General features: G+C 50.7%; 1 protein-coding gene across 1 annotated transcript in view; it reads right to left on the minus strand.

The window, feature by feature from the left end:
• Positions 1-673: 673 nt before the first annotated feature.
• The window catches only part of LOC112661527 (protein cordon-bleu-like), a 143,872-nt gene continuing 123,664 nt past the window's right edge, over positions 674-20,881 (minus strand). The window contains exons 7-8 of the mRNA XM_035701358.2: positions 10,648-10,786; positions 674-877 (exon numbers count right to left, since the gene is read on the minus strand). Of these exons, the coding sequence (XP_035557251.1) occupies positions 834-877; positions 10,648-10,786 (183 nt within the window). The 3' untranslated portion in view covers positions 674-833. The remainder of the gene's footprint in view (positions 878-10,647; positions 10,787-20,881) is intronic.

Genomic DNA, 20,881 nt, shown 5'->3' on the forward strand with positions numbered 1-20,881 from the left:
GGAGAACACAGTAAAGAAAGCTGGGTCCTACGTATCCGTGAATGTATGTGTGTGTGTGTGTGTGTATGTGTACTGTGTATATGCACGTGTGCGTGTCTACGTGTCTATGCATATATATATGTGTGTATGAGTTGTGACTTCCTCCAGATTGTATATAGAAAGTTCATGTATTTTAAGCAATTAAATTTTACCAGGTAGACAATATTTCAGGTGTATCTAAACTGACTACACTGGTCACTTTGTGGACAAATCTACTTTATTTATTTATTTATTTTAAAGATTTTATTTATTTGCTCATGAGAGACACAAAGAGAGAGAGAGAGAGAGTCAGAGACCCAGGCAGAGGGAGAAGCAGGCTCCATGCAGGGAGCCCGATGTGGGACTCGATCCCGGGACTCCAGGATCACGGCCTGGGCTGAAGGCAGATGCTCAACCGCTGAGCCACCCAGCGTCCCCACAATCTACTTTAAATGGAGAAGATATTCTGCAATCGAGTATCAAGTAAGAAAAATGTGAATTGATAATGAATCAGAATAAAGCAAGGTTCTTAACAGAAACATACTTATGAACCAATGAAAGGGTCATTTCAGATAGGTCAAGGTCATCAACCTAGAATCTGCACAGACAAGGCTTGACCTCCCGTGAGGAAATAAGAATGTCGGTCACACAAATCTGTTGTTTACACATTTATATGTAAATTCTAGAGAAAGTACACTGCAGGGGGTACAAATGAGCCCTTTTATGCCAACAGGTGGAAGAACAGGAGAAGGAGAGTCAGGACAGCAGAGGCACAGGGAAAGTCAGAGGTAAGGAGCTCCAGGAAGGGCCGTCCATCAGAAGCGCTTGGCATGAGGAGGGAATGATGCACAGCAATACACTGTGGGAGGGAAATAAATTGCAACATATGAACACAAACCCTGGCAAAAAATAAAAAAATAAAAATAGACATCATCAACTTCACCCACTTTCCGGACCCTGGAGATTTAACACTGCGTAGACGGTGTTGTTATTGGCCCCGTCATATGATGATCATTTCCTCTATTTCCTCCTACTCTTTGTGGATGTCAGTTGTTAAAAAGGTCTACTGATCCAACGTACACAGTTCTGTCCCTTGGAAGAACCAGATCATAAGCATCACTGAACTCACTGCTGTCTTTTAGCCTGTCAAATACAACGATCAGATTTACTACAACCTTAAAGACCTTGCAGGTGGAGATGGCCAGCTGGTAGGCAAAAGCCATTTGTTACTGTTTGGCCAAAACGTCCAAGTTACTTGCAGGGCTCCAGGGGAAAACAGATAATATTATTTCATGACACCCTCAATGGCAGATCAATCCATCCGACCTTGATAATGTTGTTCCTGAGCAGGGCTCAGGCATCAATTGAGAAAACACGGATTGATTTGCTTAGTTGGAGAAAGACCTCATCTGCACATACGTGTTGAGGTCTACTGTTCTGAAGTAGCACACCCTTTGGAGAGGCTGGTCAGTGGGAGACTGACCCATCTGAGAAAGGGCCATTCCATGTGAGTAGCCTAAGCTACTTAGACAAATCCTAAAACAATAATCTAGAAGACTAGTGTCAGCAACAGAATGCTTCATTCCTATTCTGTTTGTTCTTGAACTAATAAAGCCATGATATTTAACAACTATCCTGAAAACTCAAGCTGTCCATTCCTTACTTCCATGAAGAACTTAAATTTACGCGAATTCAGAAAGAAGTTCCTATATCTTTTGAGGTTTAAAAAAAAATAAAAAAACGTTTTTGTGCCTAAACCTGACTTCATGTTACAAGTTGAAGCTTCAAGAGATACAGACACCCATTGAGATTCTTGGTGTCACGTGGGGCTTGGCAAACAGCTTATGAAAACCAAAGATAAGTTTGCTATCAGCATTCCTACTTCTATTTGCTATTCTTTTGCAGTAGTAGAAAGGGTGAATGATTAGGAACCAGCTCCCTGGAAAAAGTAAAAGGGACAGATCGATGAATCGATCAGTAGATTGATAAAGTTTTACTGATATAGAGCATGGATAGGGGATCCCTGGGTGGCGCAGCAGTTTGGCACCTGCCTTTGGCCCAGGCCGCAATCCTGGAGACCCGGGATCGAATCCCACGTTGGGCTCCTGGTGCATGAAGCCTGCTTTTCCCTCTGCCTATGTCTCTGCCTCTCTCTCTCTCTGTGATGACTATCATAAATAAATAAAAATAAAAAAAAATCTAGAGCATGGATAGCACAAAATCTATAAGCGATAATATAATTTTTTATTTTTAATTATTTTTCTTAAACAGTAGAAGTTATTTATTTATTTTAAAGATTTTATTTATTTATGAGAGACAGAGACAGAGAGAGAGTGCACTACAGAGGGAGAGCAAACTCTGTGCTGAGTGCTGAGCCTGACCTGGGGCTCGATCTCAGGATCCTGAAATCATGACCTGAACCAAAATCAAGAGTCAGATGCTATCAACTGAGTGACCTAGGCACCTCTCTTTGTTGTAGATTCTACGTAACCCTCAGCTCTCTCAACCCTCTATGATTCTTGATCTCCAACTATGGATGCCAGTCGCTGAATGTGGCATTGGGAAGGGATGTGCAGTGTTATATAATATTTTCACTGTCATAAAGTTATTGAATCATATTGACTCGCTGTATGTATTTAACCTCAAAACTCTACAAACAGTAACATCATAAAATCATTAGGGAGTGATGAATTTTCAATATCTGCTATGTTTTTTTTTAAATATTAATTGTCGGCTTACATAATTGACCTTTTAATAACGGTCCCACTCAGCGATTGGCTTGCAAAATTCCTGAGATTTCCACAGTCTGTTCTCACTAGCTGCCGTGAGCCAGGGCCAGTGCGTACATGCTGCATGTGACTCGTCTCTAAATTTTTCAATTCTCTCTCAAGTCAGGGACATAGCAGCTTGTAAATAAAGCACTGGAAAATAATTAGCAAAGGGAAGTAAGCTCACGTAGTTTTAAAAATGCTATCCATAGCTCTACCATGGGTCTCACTGCTTTGCTTCTAAGTAGCATTCAGCCTTTATTTAGTTCATGTTGGGTGGATCTCATGGTTTTCAAGGTACAATAACAACAAGCTAAAGATCCAATGCACTTTTTTTTTTTTTTCCAATGCACTGCTGAGGAGGGACAGGCTCTGCTCTCACAGTCACCAGTTTCCTTCTATTTGCTCACTACCCACTTCCTGTTTTCCTGGATGCTCGCCCTTTCCCATGACAGTGGGAGAGGCTGTGTGGCTGGCTCTCTGGCCCCGGGAAGGAAAGCAGCAAACAAACACCCGACAATTGCAGGAGTGCTTCCCTGGGCTCGCTGTGAAGTCCACACACCTGCAAGGCTTCAAGGGTGCTTCCACCATGAGCAAGACTCCCAGAATTGTCTTTGTGTCACAAGCTTGAAGATTAACTGCTTTGTTTTGAGACACGCCAAGGGTTTAATTTTGGTTCAGATTTTAGACTACGATGATAGGTGACTTTAAAAAGAGGACGGGTCTCAACTGAGGGGCATCAGCAAAACTCTTGCCTCTCTTCTCCTGCTTTATGCTCTGTGCTCAGGCGAGCTCATGGCTGATCACAGAGCCAGAGCCTTTAGTGAGCATCTGGCCCGGAGTGTGGGGATTTGATTACAGCCATTTGCCAGTAAACCACTGAACTGTGCCCAACGTACTCCTAGATTCTCAGTTCTTCTGCTGAGTCACACGGCCTAACATAAGAATTATTATTATTAGGAATTTTTACATGAAGCAAACTCAAATTACTATTTCTAATTGAAAAAGGCTAGCTGATTTCTTGCATTTTATTTCCCTGTCTTAGACTTTCCTTAAAATCCATTAGACAGGATACTTAATCACAACCAACCTCCTAGAAACCACCACGGTGTCACCAGTGGTGCTTTGACCTGACAGGTCATTTAGATCAGGGGACAGTGACCCATTTTTTCCTGCATGGCTTTAAAATCCTTTGCCAACTACGCAGCGATGGATAGCCAAGGAAAGACTGATTTACTCAAACCTATTATAGGAAAATGTCTAATAGAAGGACTGTCATTGAATGGTTTGATTTTAAAAATACAAAGCACATCGAGGATCTGTAATTTGAATTCTCTACGCATTGATCTTTAAATCTCCAGGGTCTTCTCACTGGAATTATGTAACAGATGCCTTGTTAACAGCCCAATCAAAACCAGCTCTGCAAATCTTGCAAACACACAAGTCAATGCAGCTCATGGCCTAGGCTCCATCATCATCATCACTCACAACAAAGCTTCCACTAAAATCCAATGTCATCAGAAAGCAAGCTGGTTAGAAAGATACGGGGGGAGAAAAAAATCCACGTGCACAATTACACTGGTTCAGACATACACCTGAAGCACTTACATGATTAGATGTGGAAAGGTTAGTAGGAAAGCTTACTCACACGAAACACACGATTGCATAACACAGCCCCGGGAAGCACCACTGCACCATTACTATAATTGTACTCACGGTGACTTTTGTGCCATGAGGCTGAGGCATGACACAGCTTAGACATTTTCCTCCTATGTGTGTAATAGGCATAGACCGTCTCACACTCCACAGGCCATCCCAGCCACAGCTGCCAGGAAGAGCTGACAGCAGGACCCGGGGACAGGCCGCCTGATTCTGCCTCGGGAGATGGCCGAGAGCACGGCCTAGAGCTCTGGGCACTCGCGCCTCACGCTGGCCACCAGCTGACTTGGCAAAGGCTGTGTCGTGGCCACTTCATCTCGCCACTGGCACACGGTCCTCTCTCTGCACCCACTCACAACATGCCCTACATGCTCCACATGGCAACTGGGTTGCAACCCCAGTATAGTGGACACTGTGGGCTGTTTACACAGCACGCATCCCCGACACTTCCAGGTCACAGAGCTCCGGCGTTGACCAGTGACTTCCACACACCAGAGAAGCTGACCCTGTCCCCAGCTGTCGGGATGGGCCTCCATCACCTTGGGTGATTCCATTCTCACCAAAGACTGGGGCAGTGTCTTACCCAACTGTGGTCGATGAGACGTAACAGAAACCGCAGTTGGGGGCACCTGGGAAATGTTCCCGTGAAACCATTAGAAGAGATGGTCTGTCTTGCTCCTCTGAAAATTCCAGTGTCTGGATGTGGTGCACAGGGCACCCAGATTCCCCACAGTACCAGCCTGCGGTCAGCCAGGGGAGGCTGGCAGTGGAAGGGAACGTTGGCAGCTGCAAAGGGGGGTTTGCCAGCAAAGCACGAGGGCAGGGGCTGTACCAAGATCCTACGGAGATGGGGTCAGGCCAGAACAGGAAGTTCCAGGGATTATGGATTATGGAAGGTGGTGCTGCATTAGACCCACTTCTCTTCTTGCATCTTCCTCCATCCGTGTACAGAGCAGCATCTATCAGCTCTTTCATCCTTTTCCTCTGTGAGGTTGGCCGAGCTCACAGTTTTCAACAAAATGCACTTTTTTCCCCCTTTTTAATAACCTGGCTGGACTATACCATCTGTTGCAGAACTAACAAGGAGTACGCACAGCCAAAGACATCCTCGTGGGAGTTTCTGGCACGGTGGGGAAAACTGTAGGGAGGAGGACAGGACAGAGACAGCGGGACGAGATACCCTCTGGAGACCTCCTGCCCTACCTAAACCCTGGTAAGACCCCGGGTCAGCGACCTACGTCTTTTTGACTCAGTTTCTCCCAGGGAGAGAACCTCCACCCTGAGCTGCGGTGGGGACTGAGCGAGAGGTCACGTGGGAGACACCGTGGGGACCGCCCGGCCCTCGCGGGTCCTGGGGGTAAGTCTCCACCAGGAGCACAGCACCTCTTTTCTAAGGAACGCAGGCCTAACACCAAACTCAGGAGACGTCCGAGAGCTGGTGGCTGGCATAGAAACATCTCTGCTGAGCTCCCTTCCAGGCAGCTACAAACAGCCACAGGTCTGACTTGGAAGAGCAGGTGAGATGCATGTGCCAGGAAGGGGCCCGGTTTCACACCCAGCCTCCACGTGCCAGCAGCCTGTTAGCTCCCGTGAGACAGGTGCAAGGCGTCCTCTGATTCCAACGCCTCGTGGGACAATGACACAGGTGACAACAGAGGATTTGTTTTCCTTCACTGCTCTGAAGTCCTGAGTCAAAGAAGGCAGGTCGCTCTCTGCCTGGCTGGCCGGGAGATCCCGGTTTTAAATGCTGCAGAAAATGGTCAGGAAAGTCCTGCCCATTTGGTAAAAGAAAAGCTCTGAGTTGGATGCATCAAGCTCAGGTGTGGGAGCACCTGGGAGCCAGGAGCCTGGAGGAGGAGGGAGGGAAGGAGGGAGGAGGAGGAGGAGGAGCGTTGGTGGAGCTCCAGCTAGCTGCGCAGAGTGGTGCTGCTACCTCACAGCCCCCCCCCCCCCATTTCTTCTTGCTCCTCTTCACTCTGCTACTGGCATTTGTGGGCACACGAGAGGGATGGAGAAGGGGAGAGAAGGAGAGGGAATTACAACCAGAGGGCCAAGGGGAGTCTGGTGACACGTATCTGGGGCAAGGAGCCCATGGGGAGAGCACCCCGGGCCCAAGTCTGGGGTCACAGGGGCAGAGTCACGAGGCAAGAAGTCTGTGTCTGTTCCTGGTTCCGTTCTCTGAAGGCACAGGGCCGGGAAGTGATTTCACAGCCACGTAGACACCGCGGGGGGAGCCTTTGGAAGTCGCCCTCCCAAATCTCGCCTGCCAGTCTCCCCAGCACACACCACACGCTGATGATGCCCCCCAGGCCCGGGGTGGGTGGGGGCGGGAGCGAGCGGGGACCTGCGAGTTGGCATCAGTTCAGGTGCGGGCAGGTGTGCGAGGCCTGGCCGCCCCACCCCGGGAAGGTGCCTCGACCTCCCGGCCTCGGGACTTTTCCCCGACTGCTGATTTCCCTCGGCTCCTCCTCCCGCACTGGGTCCCCCAGGGAGGACGCGGCCACGGCGCCCCTGAAGCTCGCGGGCTTGGCACGAGGGCTGGAGCCCCTCTTTCTGCTGCGATGGAGCAGCCGGGGCTGTCGACGCCTGGGCGGTCACCTTCCCGACCGTCATGTCCAATCTTTCACTTTTCAATCCCCGTAGACCTCGTTCGCTTCCAGGAGGGTGCCCGACGTCAAGATGATCGCACGGATTTGGACGGGAAAGGACGGAGAGGCAGCATTTGTCAGGCCCGAGGCCCGAGTCGGGGTGACCGATCCCGCAGAGGCAGAGGACGCAGCTGGCGGTTGCTTTCTTTACCCAGAAGCCGGCGGCGAGCTAGTCAGCCCTCCCAAAGGGGACAGAAGCCCCCCAGGGGCATGACAGCAGAGAAGTGTGACCCCCCGCCCGAGGCTGCACCCCCGGTGGCCCTGGCGGCTCGTGGGACGGGGCACAGAGTGGCACGCCGCTGTATCGAGAACGTGCCTCTTTATAACGAAGCATCGTCACCACGCTGAGCCGCCTCAAAGGGTGAGCACAGGCTCGCGTGCCCGTGGCGCCATCGGAATATATATGCTAAGTATCTAACCCCCCTGCCCCCGGGGGAGGCAGGAGTGCTATACACGGTACTTAGTAACGTCCGAAGCAACCTCAGGAGACATCGGAGACGCAGCCTTGTCTCAGTCAGGGGGCGACAAGAAGCAGAAAACGAGACTCTTAATCCTGGCCGCTGCTACATGAACTCAAGCTATTTCCCCTTCTGCTGCCTCAGTTTCCCTTTCTGCGGGGAACCGCTACTACCGCCTGGTAGTAATTGCTGAGCCGGATCGCGTGGGCTCTTGCCCCCTGCGGACACTGCGGTTAGCAGCCCCTGACTGACGGTCCCCACCCACGCCAGGCGATGCTGGCGGGGGTCTGACCACAGAGCGAAGGATTAATGGGTTAAGTCACTCTTTCCAGGCCCCTGCATGGCCCTCCGGGTGCATTCACTGTTAAGTCGGACACACTGCGTCGAGCATTTAGAAAGAAAAGCTGGAGAGGGAAGTCACAGGCCCCCCACCACCAAGGCAAGAATGGAAAGTCTGGAAACCCCGCCTTGACACCAGTGACCAGAGAGATGGGCGGTCAACACGTATGGGAAAGAAAACAAGAGGCACGTACGTGTGGGTCTTGGGTCCAAGGCCTCGGAGCCAGCACTCTCCCCGGGAAAGCCGAGAGGCTCTGCTTCGTCTGTGTCAGGAGGAGGGTAGGGTGGGGGTGGGGGTAGCACTAGCTGGGGGGGCCCCCGGCCAGTGCCTCTGGGAGGCTTTTGTGGCACCTGCCGTCCAACACCTACATGGAATCAACGGGGGTTACTTCAGAAGGTTAAGCCCAAAGACTCTCTGCCCTCCAGTGGGAGACACGTGGCCTTCATCACCCGGGCATCAAAAACAATCTCGTGGCACCAAATCCAACCACACCCAGCACCGAATCCAGTCCCGTGGCACCGAATCCAGCCACACCCAGCGCCAGATCTGACCACACTGGGTACCAGATCCAACGGCAGTCAGTCCCCAAAGTCACCCTCACCACGCATCAAATTCAACCACACCTGCCACAGAATCCAGCCACACCCAGTGTCAAATCCAGCCATGCGTGGTACCAAATTCACACTCACTAGGCACCAAATCCAGGCTCACGGCACCAAAGGCAACCACACCTGGTACCAGCATCGGCCTCGCTGCACACGGAAGTCAACCACATCTGCCGACAGACCCAGCCACGCCCAGCCCCACATTCAAGCTCACCAGGCATCAAATCCCACCTCACGACACCAAATCCCACCTCACTCACACTTGAACATTTTACACACACCGCGTCCTCTCCTTGGGCCAATTTGAAAATATCTACTCGTTTGCAATTTGTTTCTGGCAGGCACACCTACTCGCAAACGCCAGGCTTGAAGTCATTCTTAAAAAACCCCCTCAGTGGCTCTGTCCCCTTAAGAGGAACTCCTTTTTTACCCATGACTTTTGATTAGGATTTATTTATATGTATTTTTAGCTTCCTCTTGTTACTTCATCTACTAACTCCTGTGGCCACTAATTGAGCTGGCCTCCTTAAGCCCATTTAACTCTTGGAGAAAGAGTTAAGGGCGGTGTCCTGCTCCATCCGGCCTCCGGAACCTTGGGGCAGCCCTCGGTGCTCTGCTGACATGCGGGGCACCCGCCTGCCATTTTATATGAAAATGACTATCTTCTGCTAATAAGATTTTTGAAGATCAATGACTTAATACAACAAAGCCACATAAATCACTTGGGTCTTACGTCATCCTTCCCAGTATTTCTTTCAAAAACCCCTTCTTCGGGCTTTTATGTTTTAGAGTCGTGCAGTAACTCATAGGTTCTGTGCTTCAGGCCCGTCATCAGATTATCAATAAAAAAAATTAACAAGTAATTTCTTCATTGAGAGACATACCCACGTATTCCTTCTCTTGATTAGGGTTTTGTAGACGTGGGAAGATACCGACGTCCCCATGGCCGGACATCATCTGTTATCTCAGAGTGCAAAGGGGCCTCGGGCTGGCAGTCTGGATGAGCATCGTCTATTCGTCCCCGGAAGAACCATTAGAGGAGAAGGCTCCGAGGCCTGCCACCCCTTTACCACGAGAGTGGGTGAGAGCTCGGGAGAGCCGGGGTCTCATCACCACAGAGGAGACGACTAGGTTTATTCTGAGCAGCTGCTGACCGTGTGTTCTGGAAATCTGGGTGTATTTCCCTCTGGTAAAGGGGATCAACTGGCATGAAACGCGGGCCAACAGGGAGGTGTCGACCAGGGGACAGAAGCTGACAAACGGCCAACTAGCTCGTTATTAGAGTCTCAGACACTGGCAATGCAAGCGCTTATCCCTGGGAGTCTTCCTTTTGGGGGCCACAGCCATGGGGTCAAGGGCAAAAGGTGAGGATGCCCAGTGGAGTAGGTGGCCCAGGGCCCGGCCCTCGGATGGCCTCTGTGATGAGCAGATGCACCTGCAACCTCAGGCAGCCTCTGCTCCACTGTTGTTCCCACACAAATGGAATAACAAACACTGGAGGGTCTTAAAATTAAACTAACGGTCCCCAGCTTGTGGAGCTAGAGACCCCCTGCCACTTCTCTGTCCGCCACCTGCGACACCAGGAGGTGGCATCTCATGATCTAATAGGTTTCCCTGCTCACAGGTCTCACGATTCCATCCTCTTTCCTTTTGCTTCATTATTCCCCCAGAATATCAGGGTGTTGGAGGTCGACTCCAACTGGGCAGTCAAGACATTATGCAACTGCTGTCGACTGACTTCTAGATCTGCTGGGGACAAGACGTCTTTCAAAACAGCCTCCAGGGAGGTCATCCTAGGACCAAGCATCCTTCCATCAGGAGACTCACACGTGCACACACGCACACGTGCACACTCACGCTCACCCGTCCGGTGGTCCAGAGCCACTCACCCCCTCCTGACCATCCTCAGCAATCCTCTACCCTCACCACCCCCCAGCCCCTCCCCGGCGACCTGCCTACACGATGCCCGGGAAAGATGCCTGTAAGATACCGAGGGAGCCCGCGAGTGTTTATTTCCAGACTTTCTTTCCTTAGCGCACATGCTGCCCGAGCGAACGGCCCCGCGAGGCGGCTGCAGGAGTTAACAGCGGTGCTACCATTCCACGCAAGGCAGGGCTCAGAGGCGTGCAGACGGCAACGCGGCGCACTCACCCGTGGCGCTCTTCCTGTTTTCCTCCCTGTCCTGAGTGCGAGGCGGCACCAGGGGGCTGGACGTCGGGGGCTGCGGCGTCGGGGGGGCCGGCGCCCGCCTCTTCTTTTTCTGCAGGTCAATCTGTGAGCCCAGAGATACCTGAGGAGCACAGAGGAGGCCACGTCAGTGTCGGGGCGGCCCTGTGGCGAGGGGCATGCATGCGCGGAGAGGCTGGCCCCGGCCACCTGCTGCTCCAGGCACACCGCCGGGCTCCTTTCTGGGGTCTCAGGCCAGGTGGCGGATGCCCTAGTGGGGCCGCTTGCTGTGTGGCCCTGAGGGGGCCCAAGGATGCTCACAGACACCCCAAGACCCCCCCGAGCAGGGGCACTGCGCTCTGCCCAAGGGACTCCAGCCACTCAGGGGACTTGGTAACTAGCCCTCAGCATAAACACGACAGTGGGGACCCCTCAGCCCTTCAGTAAACGCAGAAGATGGGGACGCCTGGGTGACTCAGCAGTTGAGCGCCTGCCTTGGGCTCAGGGCGTGACTCCGGGGTCCTGGGATCGAGTCCCGCATCGGGATCCCTGCATGGGGCCTGCTTCTCCCTCTGCCTGTGTCTCTGCTTCTCTCTCTGTGTCTCACATGAATAAATACATAAAATCTTAAAAACAAAAATAAATGCAAAAGAGAACTACTCCTTCTGGAAACTTGGTCAAGGGCCTCGGTGAGTTGTGGCCACGCAGAGGGAGAGGGCGAGGGCCCCGGCTCTGCTTGCTGCCCCATGCCCACCGTTGCCCAGCAGCCTGGCCCAGTAATCGTCCACCAGCCGGGTGACAGGGACGTGGGTCTCCGCGGGGCTCATGGTGCCCGCCGACAGGACGCAGAGTCCCGCCCACGCAGAAACCCCATTCCCACCAACGACTTGTACCAACGACAGAGTCACGGCGCAGAAGGGCCGCTGTGGGGCAGGGCAGGTGTGACGGTCGAGCAGAGGCTTGGCTGGGTGGGTAGGGCCGTGGGCAGGGCTGGTCCCGACTCCCGCTCTGCCTCTCAAAGGCTGCATGTCCTCCTCCTTGTCGCAGCCTCCGGCCGTTCTGGCCAATGGACATCGACCCACCCGCGCGTGCAGAGTGTGTGCAAGTACGCCGGTCCCTGCCCTCGGGGAGCCCACGGCCGAGCCCCAGCCTAGAGTCTAAACCGGCGCTGCTGGTCCCAGGCGGCTGCCCACGAGCCTGCCCCCCGCTGCGTCTCCTCGGCCCGGGTGCTCCCCGGGGTGGGAACTCAGACCCCACCGGGCACCCGCCCCGCTCCCACGGGGGGCAAATCCTCCTTCTGGGCCGAGCCTCGAACATCCTCCGTGTGCACGTGTACGTGCGTAAAAAAAGCCTTTTAAGTTTTTCTCAGTGATAACGTATGTATCACAAAATAAATTTGCACTTAGAAGTCATATAAACCAGAGAAAGAAAAAAATCGCTTGGTCAACACTCGGATTCTAACTACTAACAGTCGGCATATATTTTTCCAGGCTTTACCTTTTCTTTTCAAAGTCATATACTTCCACAAAAAAAAAAAAAAAAAAAAAAAAGACAAGCATCCTCCTATACTTTCCATCCTTCTACTACAATATTCAAAACCACATCCTGCACCGGTATGACCTGTAATATATATATTTCATGCAAAACATGAACCGAAGGAAACGTCACGTCCCTCCACACGGCTCGGGGTCTAACCAGCAGCTCCTGGTCCTCGGACGCCACCCCAGAGGAACCGCCTCAAACTCTTTCTCTCTTGACATTTACTCTTGTTTTTAAAAATAATAAACTTATTCTGCTGTTTTTTGACTTCCCCGTGTTAGATCCCGGCTTTCCGCTCCGGAACATGAGACGTCAGCTCCCTGGGACACACACGTGCACGCACACCCAGAAACGCACGCACACACGGTTCCTCCTGGATCTTTCCAGAAATCACGGCATGGGGTTAAATGAACCCTATCTCGTTCTATGGGTGGTGTTATGATAGATATAATTCCAGAAAACAGGAATCTTCTCTCCCGCTGCGATGTTAAATGTCTACATGTCTGGATCGTGTTGACGTCTCTGAACTTGGTTATGTGATTGGTTTTCCAACTTTCTTTTGGGGCTTCCTGGAAACAACTTTTCTGCGACTTGGCTATTTTTCTCCCTCGTTTCCCAAATCCACTGCACTTTTTTTTTTTAATAAAGATTTTTTTTTTAAATTTATTTATTCATGAGACCCAGAGAGAGAGAGAGGCAGAGACACAGGCAGAGGGAGAAGCAGGCTCCCTGCGGGAGACTCGATCCCAGGTCTCCAGGGTCACGCCCTGGGGTGATGGCAGGCGCTCAACTGCTGAGCCACCAGGGATCCCCTCCCCTGCATTTTAAAAAACAGACTTCCTCGTTAGAGGGGGGCACAGTCTCCGTCAGCACTCCGAGGCAGGATGGCTCTGCGGGCAATCGAGGAGGCCTTGAAAATCCGAGACTGTTGCGATTCCGTTGGGCCCAACTGCCTCGGAAAAAGACCAACAAGCATCCTCATATACTCTCCACCCTTCCACTACCACCTTTCAAAGCAGGTGCGGGCCCCGTCTTCTCCGTGTGGCCTGCTTCCCCTCCGCAGCTCTGAGGACCCTCTCTGGCCCCCGGAGCTGGCACGCCCTTGGCCCGGGTGCTCTCCGCCCTGCTCCGGGGCCTCCGTGGAGCTCTGAAATCTAGGAATCCTCTCATCCTGCAAATGCTCCAGCATCATTCCTTTCGGACTTCTACCCCCCCCCTCCCCCCCCCCCCCCCCCGTTTTCTCTGTCTCTCCCTGGGTTCTGACGAATGAATACTGAGATTTCAAAATCAATGTTCTAAGTTTTCCGGAATATTCTTGCCTAGTTAAGGGAAAACAAAAATAAAAAAAGCTTTCCCCGTTCTTGGAAATTTCCTTGAAAGACTTCACCGTCCAACTCTTGAACTGTTCAAGTTTATGTTTTTTATTTTGTATTTTTACGATTTACATCTGTATTTAAAATGTATATTTTTATTTCCAAGAGCTCCTTCCCGTTATGTATTTTCAAAATAGTATCATGTCTTCTTTCCTGGATATAATAGCTTCTCTTTTCTCTCTGAGGTCATCATCGTTCATAGTTTTTGAAGATGCTTTTATTTTTTCCTTTTGATGCATTGCTATCTCCTGCAAATTCCTTTCACCACCACCTCCCCCCCCCCCTTTGGCCTCTGTAACATTGCAGCCTTCCCTCAATTTCCGGGGATCCTTGGCCGATTGCTTATAACTGTGTTTCCGTGGACAGAGCCTGCAAGACACACCAATGGGATTCCGCACAGGTGCCTGGGCAGAAACCCGGTTAGTTCACTGGGGGGCCCCAAGTGCCCGTATGTGCAGGGTTTTCTTCCACGCAGGGGCACCTTCCAGCCTCCCGCCAGACGGTGTGAGCTGGTCTTGCAGAGTGGAGCCCAGCGGGCAGCCCCGGGCCCATCGGCACGTCCTTTCCCTTCTCCCTCTGCGTGGTCCTCTCAGAGTGACTCAGGTCTTGGAGGCAGCCCCTCGCTTCTTCCCCTTCTGGAGTCCGACACTCCTCCCGCCGTGTGGGCCCCCCAGGGCCAGGGGTCTCACAGCTTCATGTCTACACGTCGGCCAGCCCACTGTCCTCTGCTCCCTCTGCTCGCTGCTGTGCGCAGGAACCGGGGCCCCACGCCGCCCCCCTCGCCAGGCTCCGTCCCTGCTGCTGGGTCTCTCCAGCCAGAGGCCCACTTTCAGCTGCCGGTTTGGCCCAGTCCACACCCCCTGGCTCCCGGGCGCCTACCAACCACATCCTGCTCCTCTCGCCTTCTCTGGGTCGTAGTGGCCTAAGGCTTTTTACTCATTTTAGTGGGGTTTCAAAGACACTAACTCATTTCATCAGCCATATTTCCCTATGTATTTTTAAAGGGCTGCCTGGTAAGCCAGGGGACCCATGAGCCAGAATGAATTCAGTCCAGCCCATTAAGGTTGTTTGGTTTTGCCCAGTAAAAATGAGACTACTGACAAGACCCTTACAGTTTCATCTTTTCTCACATTTCTTCTTTCTTGTCTTTGTCTTGTTTAGCTTCTAAAAGTCCCTTTACTATCACTTCTGAGATAAGGAACACGTGACACTGGAGGGACGCACCGGTTGTAAATCGCTTTCTCAATTTTAAGAATCCTTGCCATGTGCTTAGCTCACCCTGAGTTTGTGATGAACTCACACCTGGACTCTTTCAAATAAATGGATAGCAAACCCTTCCATGTTTCTGTTAATATCCACACATTACTTTGCTCTGTTGTGACTCAGGCCCGGGTGCTGGTGTGGGGCAAGGACCCGGGCTCTCAGGAGGCCCTGTCTCGCCGTGCCCGTCGCCACGTGCACCCGGGGACGGGGTGGGACACTTACCCTGCCACCTACACTCTCACAGCCCTGCCTCTCATTGATGACAATGTGGGAAGGCATATAGCTTCGCTCTGGTACCTGGATTTCTCCCTTTGGGGTTGACATCAATGAATTAATTAATCATGATCGTTCACAGGCTATGGATTTGCCTCCACGCATTATTTCCCAGTTCACATTTCTCACGGTCCTTATTTCTAAAAGAGGAGAGACTCTCCTCAATGCCATGCCTTCATTTACTCCTTTAATTAACCAGCCAGCAGGTGCTGGCTCCTTATCCTGTGACAAGAATTGCAGTGGATTCAAAGACATGAGAACTTCCTGACCTCAAGCTGTTCACAGCCTAATGAAGGAGACCTAATCCTATAACATTGACACAATCTCCTAGGCTGGAGACGCCACCCAAAGCTGTAACTTGGAGTTTACTCGGGTGCCTTTTGGGAATTCATGGTGGTTGATCAGAGCCCGCGAAGCTCCCACTGACGTCTGTGTAACTAGGACATGTTCCAGAATTCTGCTGAGGGTCGACATCAAGGTGCAAATACGTGGAACTCTGGGCCGGGGAAGCAGTTCTGGCTTAGCCCGTCTGGAAAAGCAATTCACCTGCTAAAAGAAAGTTCTAGCTCACTGCTTGTTACAAATTTTGGAGAAGCATCGCATCTCTGGGGCTCTGCTGAGATGGTCCAGCTCTGCCAACAGAGATAAGGTCGGACCTTGCAACAAACGCTTGGCGAAGGCCACCTCGTTCCCAGATATAGAGCGACTCCTGATCAATTAATTAAGAGAACGTGTTTGAAAAGCATTCGGCAAGCTCTGAGGCCACTAGTCAAGAGGAGTACCAATGGGCAAGACATCTTTCCCTGGAGCTTTTTGTTAGTGGAACGTGTTTAAACAGAAGTGTTCTAGTAGGTGTGCTTATGGGCTTCAAAGGAATATTAATTACATTAGCAGCTAAGATTGAGTAAACATTTACTAGGGGGCCAACTGTATCCCATATGATTACCTCAAAAAGAGAGCTACTTTTCCTATGTCTGGTGGGTAAAGGGAGAAAGCACCGAAGCTTTGGAACTTACGGCAGATAGCTTGCCCAGGCCGCTCAGCTCCCGAGTGGGCAGGGCCGGTACTTGGCCTTACTCTGACTCCAACTGTCCCTTGGAAAAAGTAATGCCTGCGGTTTTGAATGGAAATGTCACTCCCTGGGAGCCCGTAAACAACGGAAGCCCATGGAGTTCTCATGGTCCCCGGTGGCAAAATATCCGTCCACAGGGTGGATTGGAGACCACTCTGTGCTGGAGACTGTTGCTTTAGAAAACGTTTCTGAGACCTGATGCACATCTTCCACTCATTCTTGGAGGAACACGTGAGATCTGGGTCTGCTCACTCTCTGGAGCTTGTGCCCATCATTTCCCCCTTCTTGGAATCGGGACATAGCGTGGTCACCCTGGGTGGGTCGTGGCTGATTCTGACGCGCCGTCTGTCTGTGTGTCTGTGCACGGTGGCAGGAAGCTGTCCCCGATAGTGGAACCTGAATCCTGCGGTGTCTGGTCTTTTTGGAAAGCATCCCTCTGCTGTGGCTCCTTTGGTCTCATAATCTCTTCGTGACAGTTATGGGTAAGGCCAGACTAGAGGTCAGAAAGTGTTTAGGGGAGGGGAGGTTCTGCTTTAAAGACAATGGGTCGGACTCGCACCATGACACAGAGCCTCCTGCGGCCTCCTTGCTCCTGCAGCTTGCTCTGGGCGTGGCACTTTGTAGGATGCCAGAAAAAGTAGTTCATGACTCGTGTGTGTGTACATGTGTGCGTGCATGCAAATGTGTGAATATGCACGTGTGTGTATCTGTGTGTATCCACACCTATGTATGTCTGTGTGCCTGTGCACACGTGTGTGCACATGTGTTTTCCACATTTCTTCACAGATTTTATCTATATGGATATGATGTTCACATTATTTTTCAGGGAAGTGGACATGTTCCTCTAGATTTTAAGCACTTAGCTAGAGGACAGAGATACCTGTAGGTCTGAGGGTCTATGTTATGAAATAAAATTAGTAGGGTTCAGCACCTTGTAGTCACTTATGTGTTCATTCCTTCCTTCTTCCTTCCATCCACCCACCCACCCATGCGTCCATCCTCTCATCCTTTCATGCCTCCACCCATCCATCCACTCATCATCCATCCATCCATCCACTCATCATCCTTCCATCCATCCTCTCATACACCTATCCATTCATCATCTACCCATCCATCCATCCTGTCATTCTTCTACCTATCCATCCACTTATCATCCTTCTATCCATCCTCTCATATATCTATTCATTCATCATCTACCCATCCATCCATCCCATCCATCCACTCATCATCTACCCATCCATCCATCCATCCATCCATCCATCCATCCATCTTGTCATCCTTCTACCTATCCATCTACTTATCGTCCACCCATCCATCCACTCATCCATCCATCCACTCAATATCTACCCATCCATCCATCCTGTCATCCATCCACCTATCCATCCATCCATCCATCCCATCCATCCACCCATCCATCCCATCCATCCATCCCATCCATCCATCCATCCATCCATCCATCCATCCATCCATCCAGACACGTGGGTACTCCATGCAGGCACACACCAGTGAGAGAAGGAACACCAGGTGCATTTCTTCCCACTGCACTGAACTTGCCTCATTGTGCTTGGCAGTGCTGTCCTGAGTCCCTGCTTCCCACCTTTCCCAGAATGCCCATCCTTGTCCAATGCTTCTGTCAGTCTCTGCCCCTGCTGAAATCTTCTTCACTCTTCAGGAGGCCCCCCTGAAATCCTCTGGGTGGGTGTTAATGGCCTGTCCTCTACACTTCAGCACTTGGCTCGGACGTAGGAGCAGTGCCCTGCCTGGAGCACCGACCTTACTGGCTGCTGCTGGCCTGCTCCCCTGTGACCTCTAAGCTCTGAACAGGAAAGGGCCTGTCTTATTAGTCTCTGAAGGTCCACAGTCACGAGCCCCATACTTCTGCATTTTAGGAATCAATAAATGTGTGTCAAATACAAGAAAGACTGAAGCAGACACTCTACATACATGCAGCTCACTGGGGAAGGAGTTTATAAATACTGATTTTCAATGGGAGCTGGCAGGTGCAACTGAGCCCTGGCCTCATATCTCATTTCTCTCGTCTTCAAAATGAAAATACCCTATTGTGTTTACGCTGATCCAGATGAAAGTCACATATTCTCACTGGAAACAGTTTGAATAACAGAGGGACATATCGAGTGCTAAGGGACAGCTTCCTTACCTCTGCCCACAAGAGGTAACCTCTATTACAGCGGGACGCGCGTCTCCTCAGGCTTTCTCTCTGCATATCTAGGTACCTGAGGATTCATAAAAATGAGAGCACTCTCTCTTAACGACAGTGGCTTTTGTCACCTATGGGGTGCTGTCCACTGCTGGGCGTAGATCTCCCTGATGTCCCGAGAATGGGAAGGGTCCACCTACGTTTATCTGAGCTCCAGGTTTGGCATTTCGGTTGTGCTCAATTTGTTGTCATTTCAAATTATATTGCAGTGAGCGTCCTCATCTAGTTCTCTTTTCCCACTTTGTTTATTCCCTGATGATCCCGCTCTGTAAACTCGCCGGCTCACAAAAGCAATAGGATTTTTAAATGAACTGAAATTGGAATCTAGAAGAGACAGCCATACTTCCGTGTTCCCAGCCATTCACAATAGCCTAGGTGTGCAAAAACCTTAAACGTCTATTGACAGACGAACAGGTAAAGCGACTATAAGGTATTCATTCATACTCAGCCTTCCAGAGGGCGGGACTTCTGCAGGATGAGGCAACATGGAAGGGCCTGCAGGACGTTATGCAAGTGGAAACAAGGCAGGTATTAGGACCAAGACTGCATGACTGCGTTCACAGGAGGCATCGACAGCCGGCAAACTCATGGAACCAAAGAGAGGGGTGGTGGTTGCTATAGGTTGGGGTGGGGGGCACCTGCCACTCGACAGGCCTGAGGTTTCAATCAAGCCGGGTGAGGCGGCTCTGGGATGTGCTGTGCACCTGGTGCCGGTGGCAACGTGGCGCATTGTGCCCTCAAACCCTTAGGACCGTAGCTCTTACGGGAAGACCTCTTGCCACAATAAAGTACGATGGCAACAGAAGCGTGACATGCGCCGCCTGCTAGGCCCTGAGCAAGGCTGCACCAGCTTGAACCTGCTCCAGCTGCCCCTTCCTCCCACTCAACAAACGTTGGCGAAAAGCATCCAGATCACCTTTGAAATCACGTTCTTGGAACTCTAGGATCAGCAATTTGTAATGATGGTTGTCCATCTGGGTGCGCGAGAGAAAGAACCATCGTTCGCGTCGGCTAAGCTTTATTTCTTCCCTCTCGCGCCTGTGGTGTTGGCCGCCTCCTAGTGATCTCTCCCAAGTCCCATATACCCTGTGAATATTGTCCCTAGTTCGTTGCGGGGTTCTAATTTTCTGTCCTTTAACTCTTTTAAAAAGTAAAAATTTATCTGATTCAATCTGTCGGGTATCTTCTGTCTTTTTTGGGGTTGGCAGTGGTTCCTAACCCTGTGTCATACATACCAAGAAAGGGATTCTTGCTTCCAAATTTAGATTCCTGTTGCTTAAACTACTTTCCTGGCTTGATTTTATATATATATATATATATATATATATATATATATATATATATATATATATATTTTATTTTTTTTTTTGCCTTTAACCAACCCGGACTTAGTTTTGCTCTGTGCACCACTTTTCCTCCAAGTGCAAACATGGGCTTACTACACAAGTGATGCTTATTTCCATAAATCTGTAGGTCCCGCCATCACCATACGACAAAACCCAGCAATAATCCACGCAGAATGAGGAGGTGACTTGTGTTTCCTGTACTAACTGAAGCACCTCTTCCCTGGAGGATCTGGCCTCCTGGAAATCTCCCTCCGTGGAATCCAGGGCTGAACCACGCGGTCCCGGGTCATGTCCAGGGCAGGGTGCAGGAGGGCGCCCTGGCCTGCCTGCCTGTCCCCGAGGGCACCTGATCTCATCTCCACTGAACAGGAAACCTGACCTGTCCTGCAGAGACTCGGTGCCAAGCCTAAGAATACAGAGTCGCTGGTGATGCATTCTACAGAGACTTCCCTCTAAACTGCTTAAATGATTTCCCAAAAAGGGGATTGATCTGTAAAGAGATACATCTTTCACCATCCGAGGTAGATATTTTTTTACTGCGTTCTCATTTCCTGGGACATCGGGGCGGCAATTCTTTAGTATAATGAGTTGTTCCAGATGGAAACTTAAACTCACACTTGAACCTCTTCTTCTTTAACATAATGATTTACACATAATTTTCCTTCGAGGCCATTGGTACTTTTAGGATGACCGCCTCAATGATGAGGAACCAGAATAGCCTAGAAATAGGCTATGTCACAGTATACCTCGCTGGGGTGGGGTGCGACACAGACGTCCCTGCAGGGTCTGTGGTCCCATTTTCACTGGTTCCAGATACACAGTCAGGAGAGGGATTGCTGCACCGTACGGCGATTCTATTTCTAATTTTCCGAGGAACCTCCATACTCTTTGCCACAGTGGCTGCACCAGTTGGTATTCCTATCAACCATGTACAAGGGTTCCCCTCTCTCTGCGGCCTCCTGGGTTGTTAATTTTAGCCATTCTGACAGGTGTGAGCTGCTATCTCATTGTGGTTTTGATTCGCACTTCCCCGATGACGCGTGATGTTGAGCATCTTTTCATGTGTCTGTCGGCCGTGTGGATGCCAATCACAAGAACATAATATAATATGTTAAATCTTGGGTTAAAAAAAAAA

Source organism: Canis lupus, chromosome 18, assembly GCF_003254725.2.
Source record: "Canis lupus dingo isolate Sandy chromosome 18, ASM325472v2, whole genome shotgun sequence".
Taxonomy (NCBI): domain Eukaryota; kingdom Metazoa; phylum Chordata; class Mammalia; order Carnivora; family Canidae; genus Canis; species Canis lupus.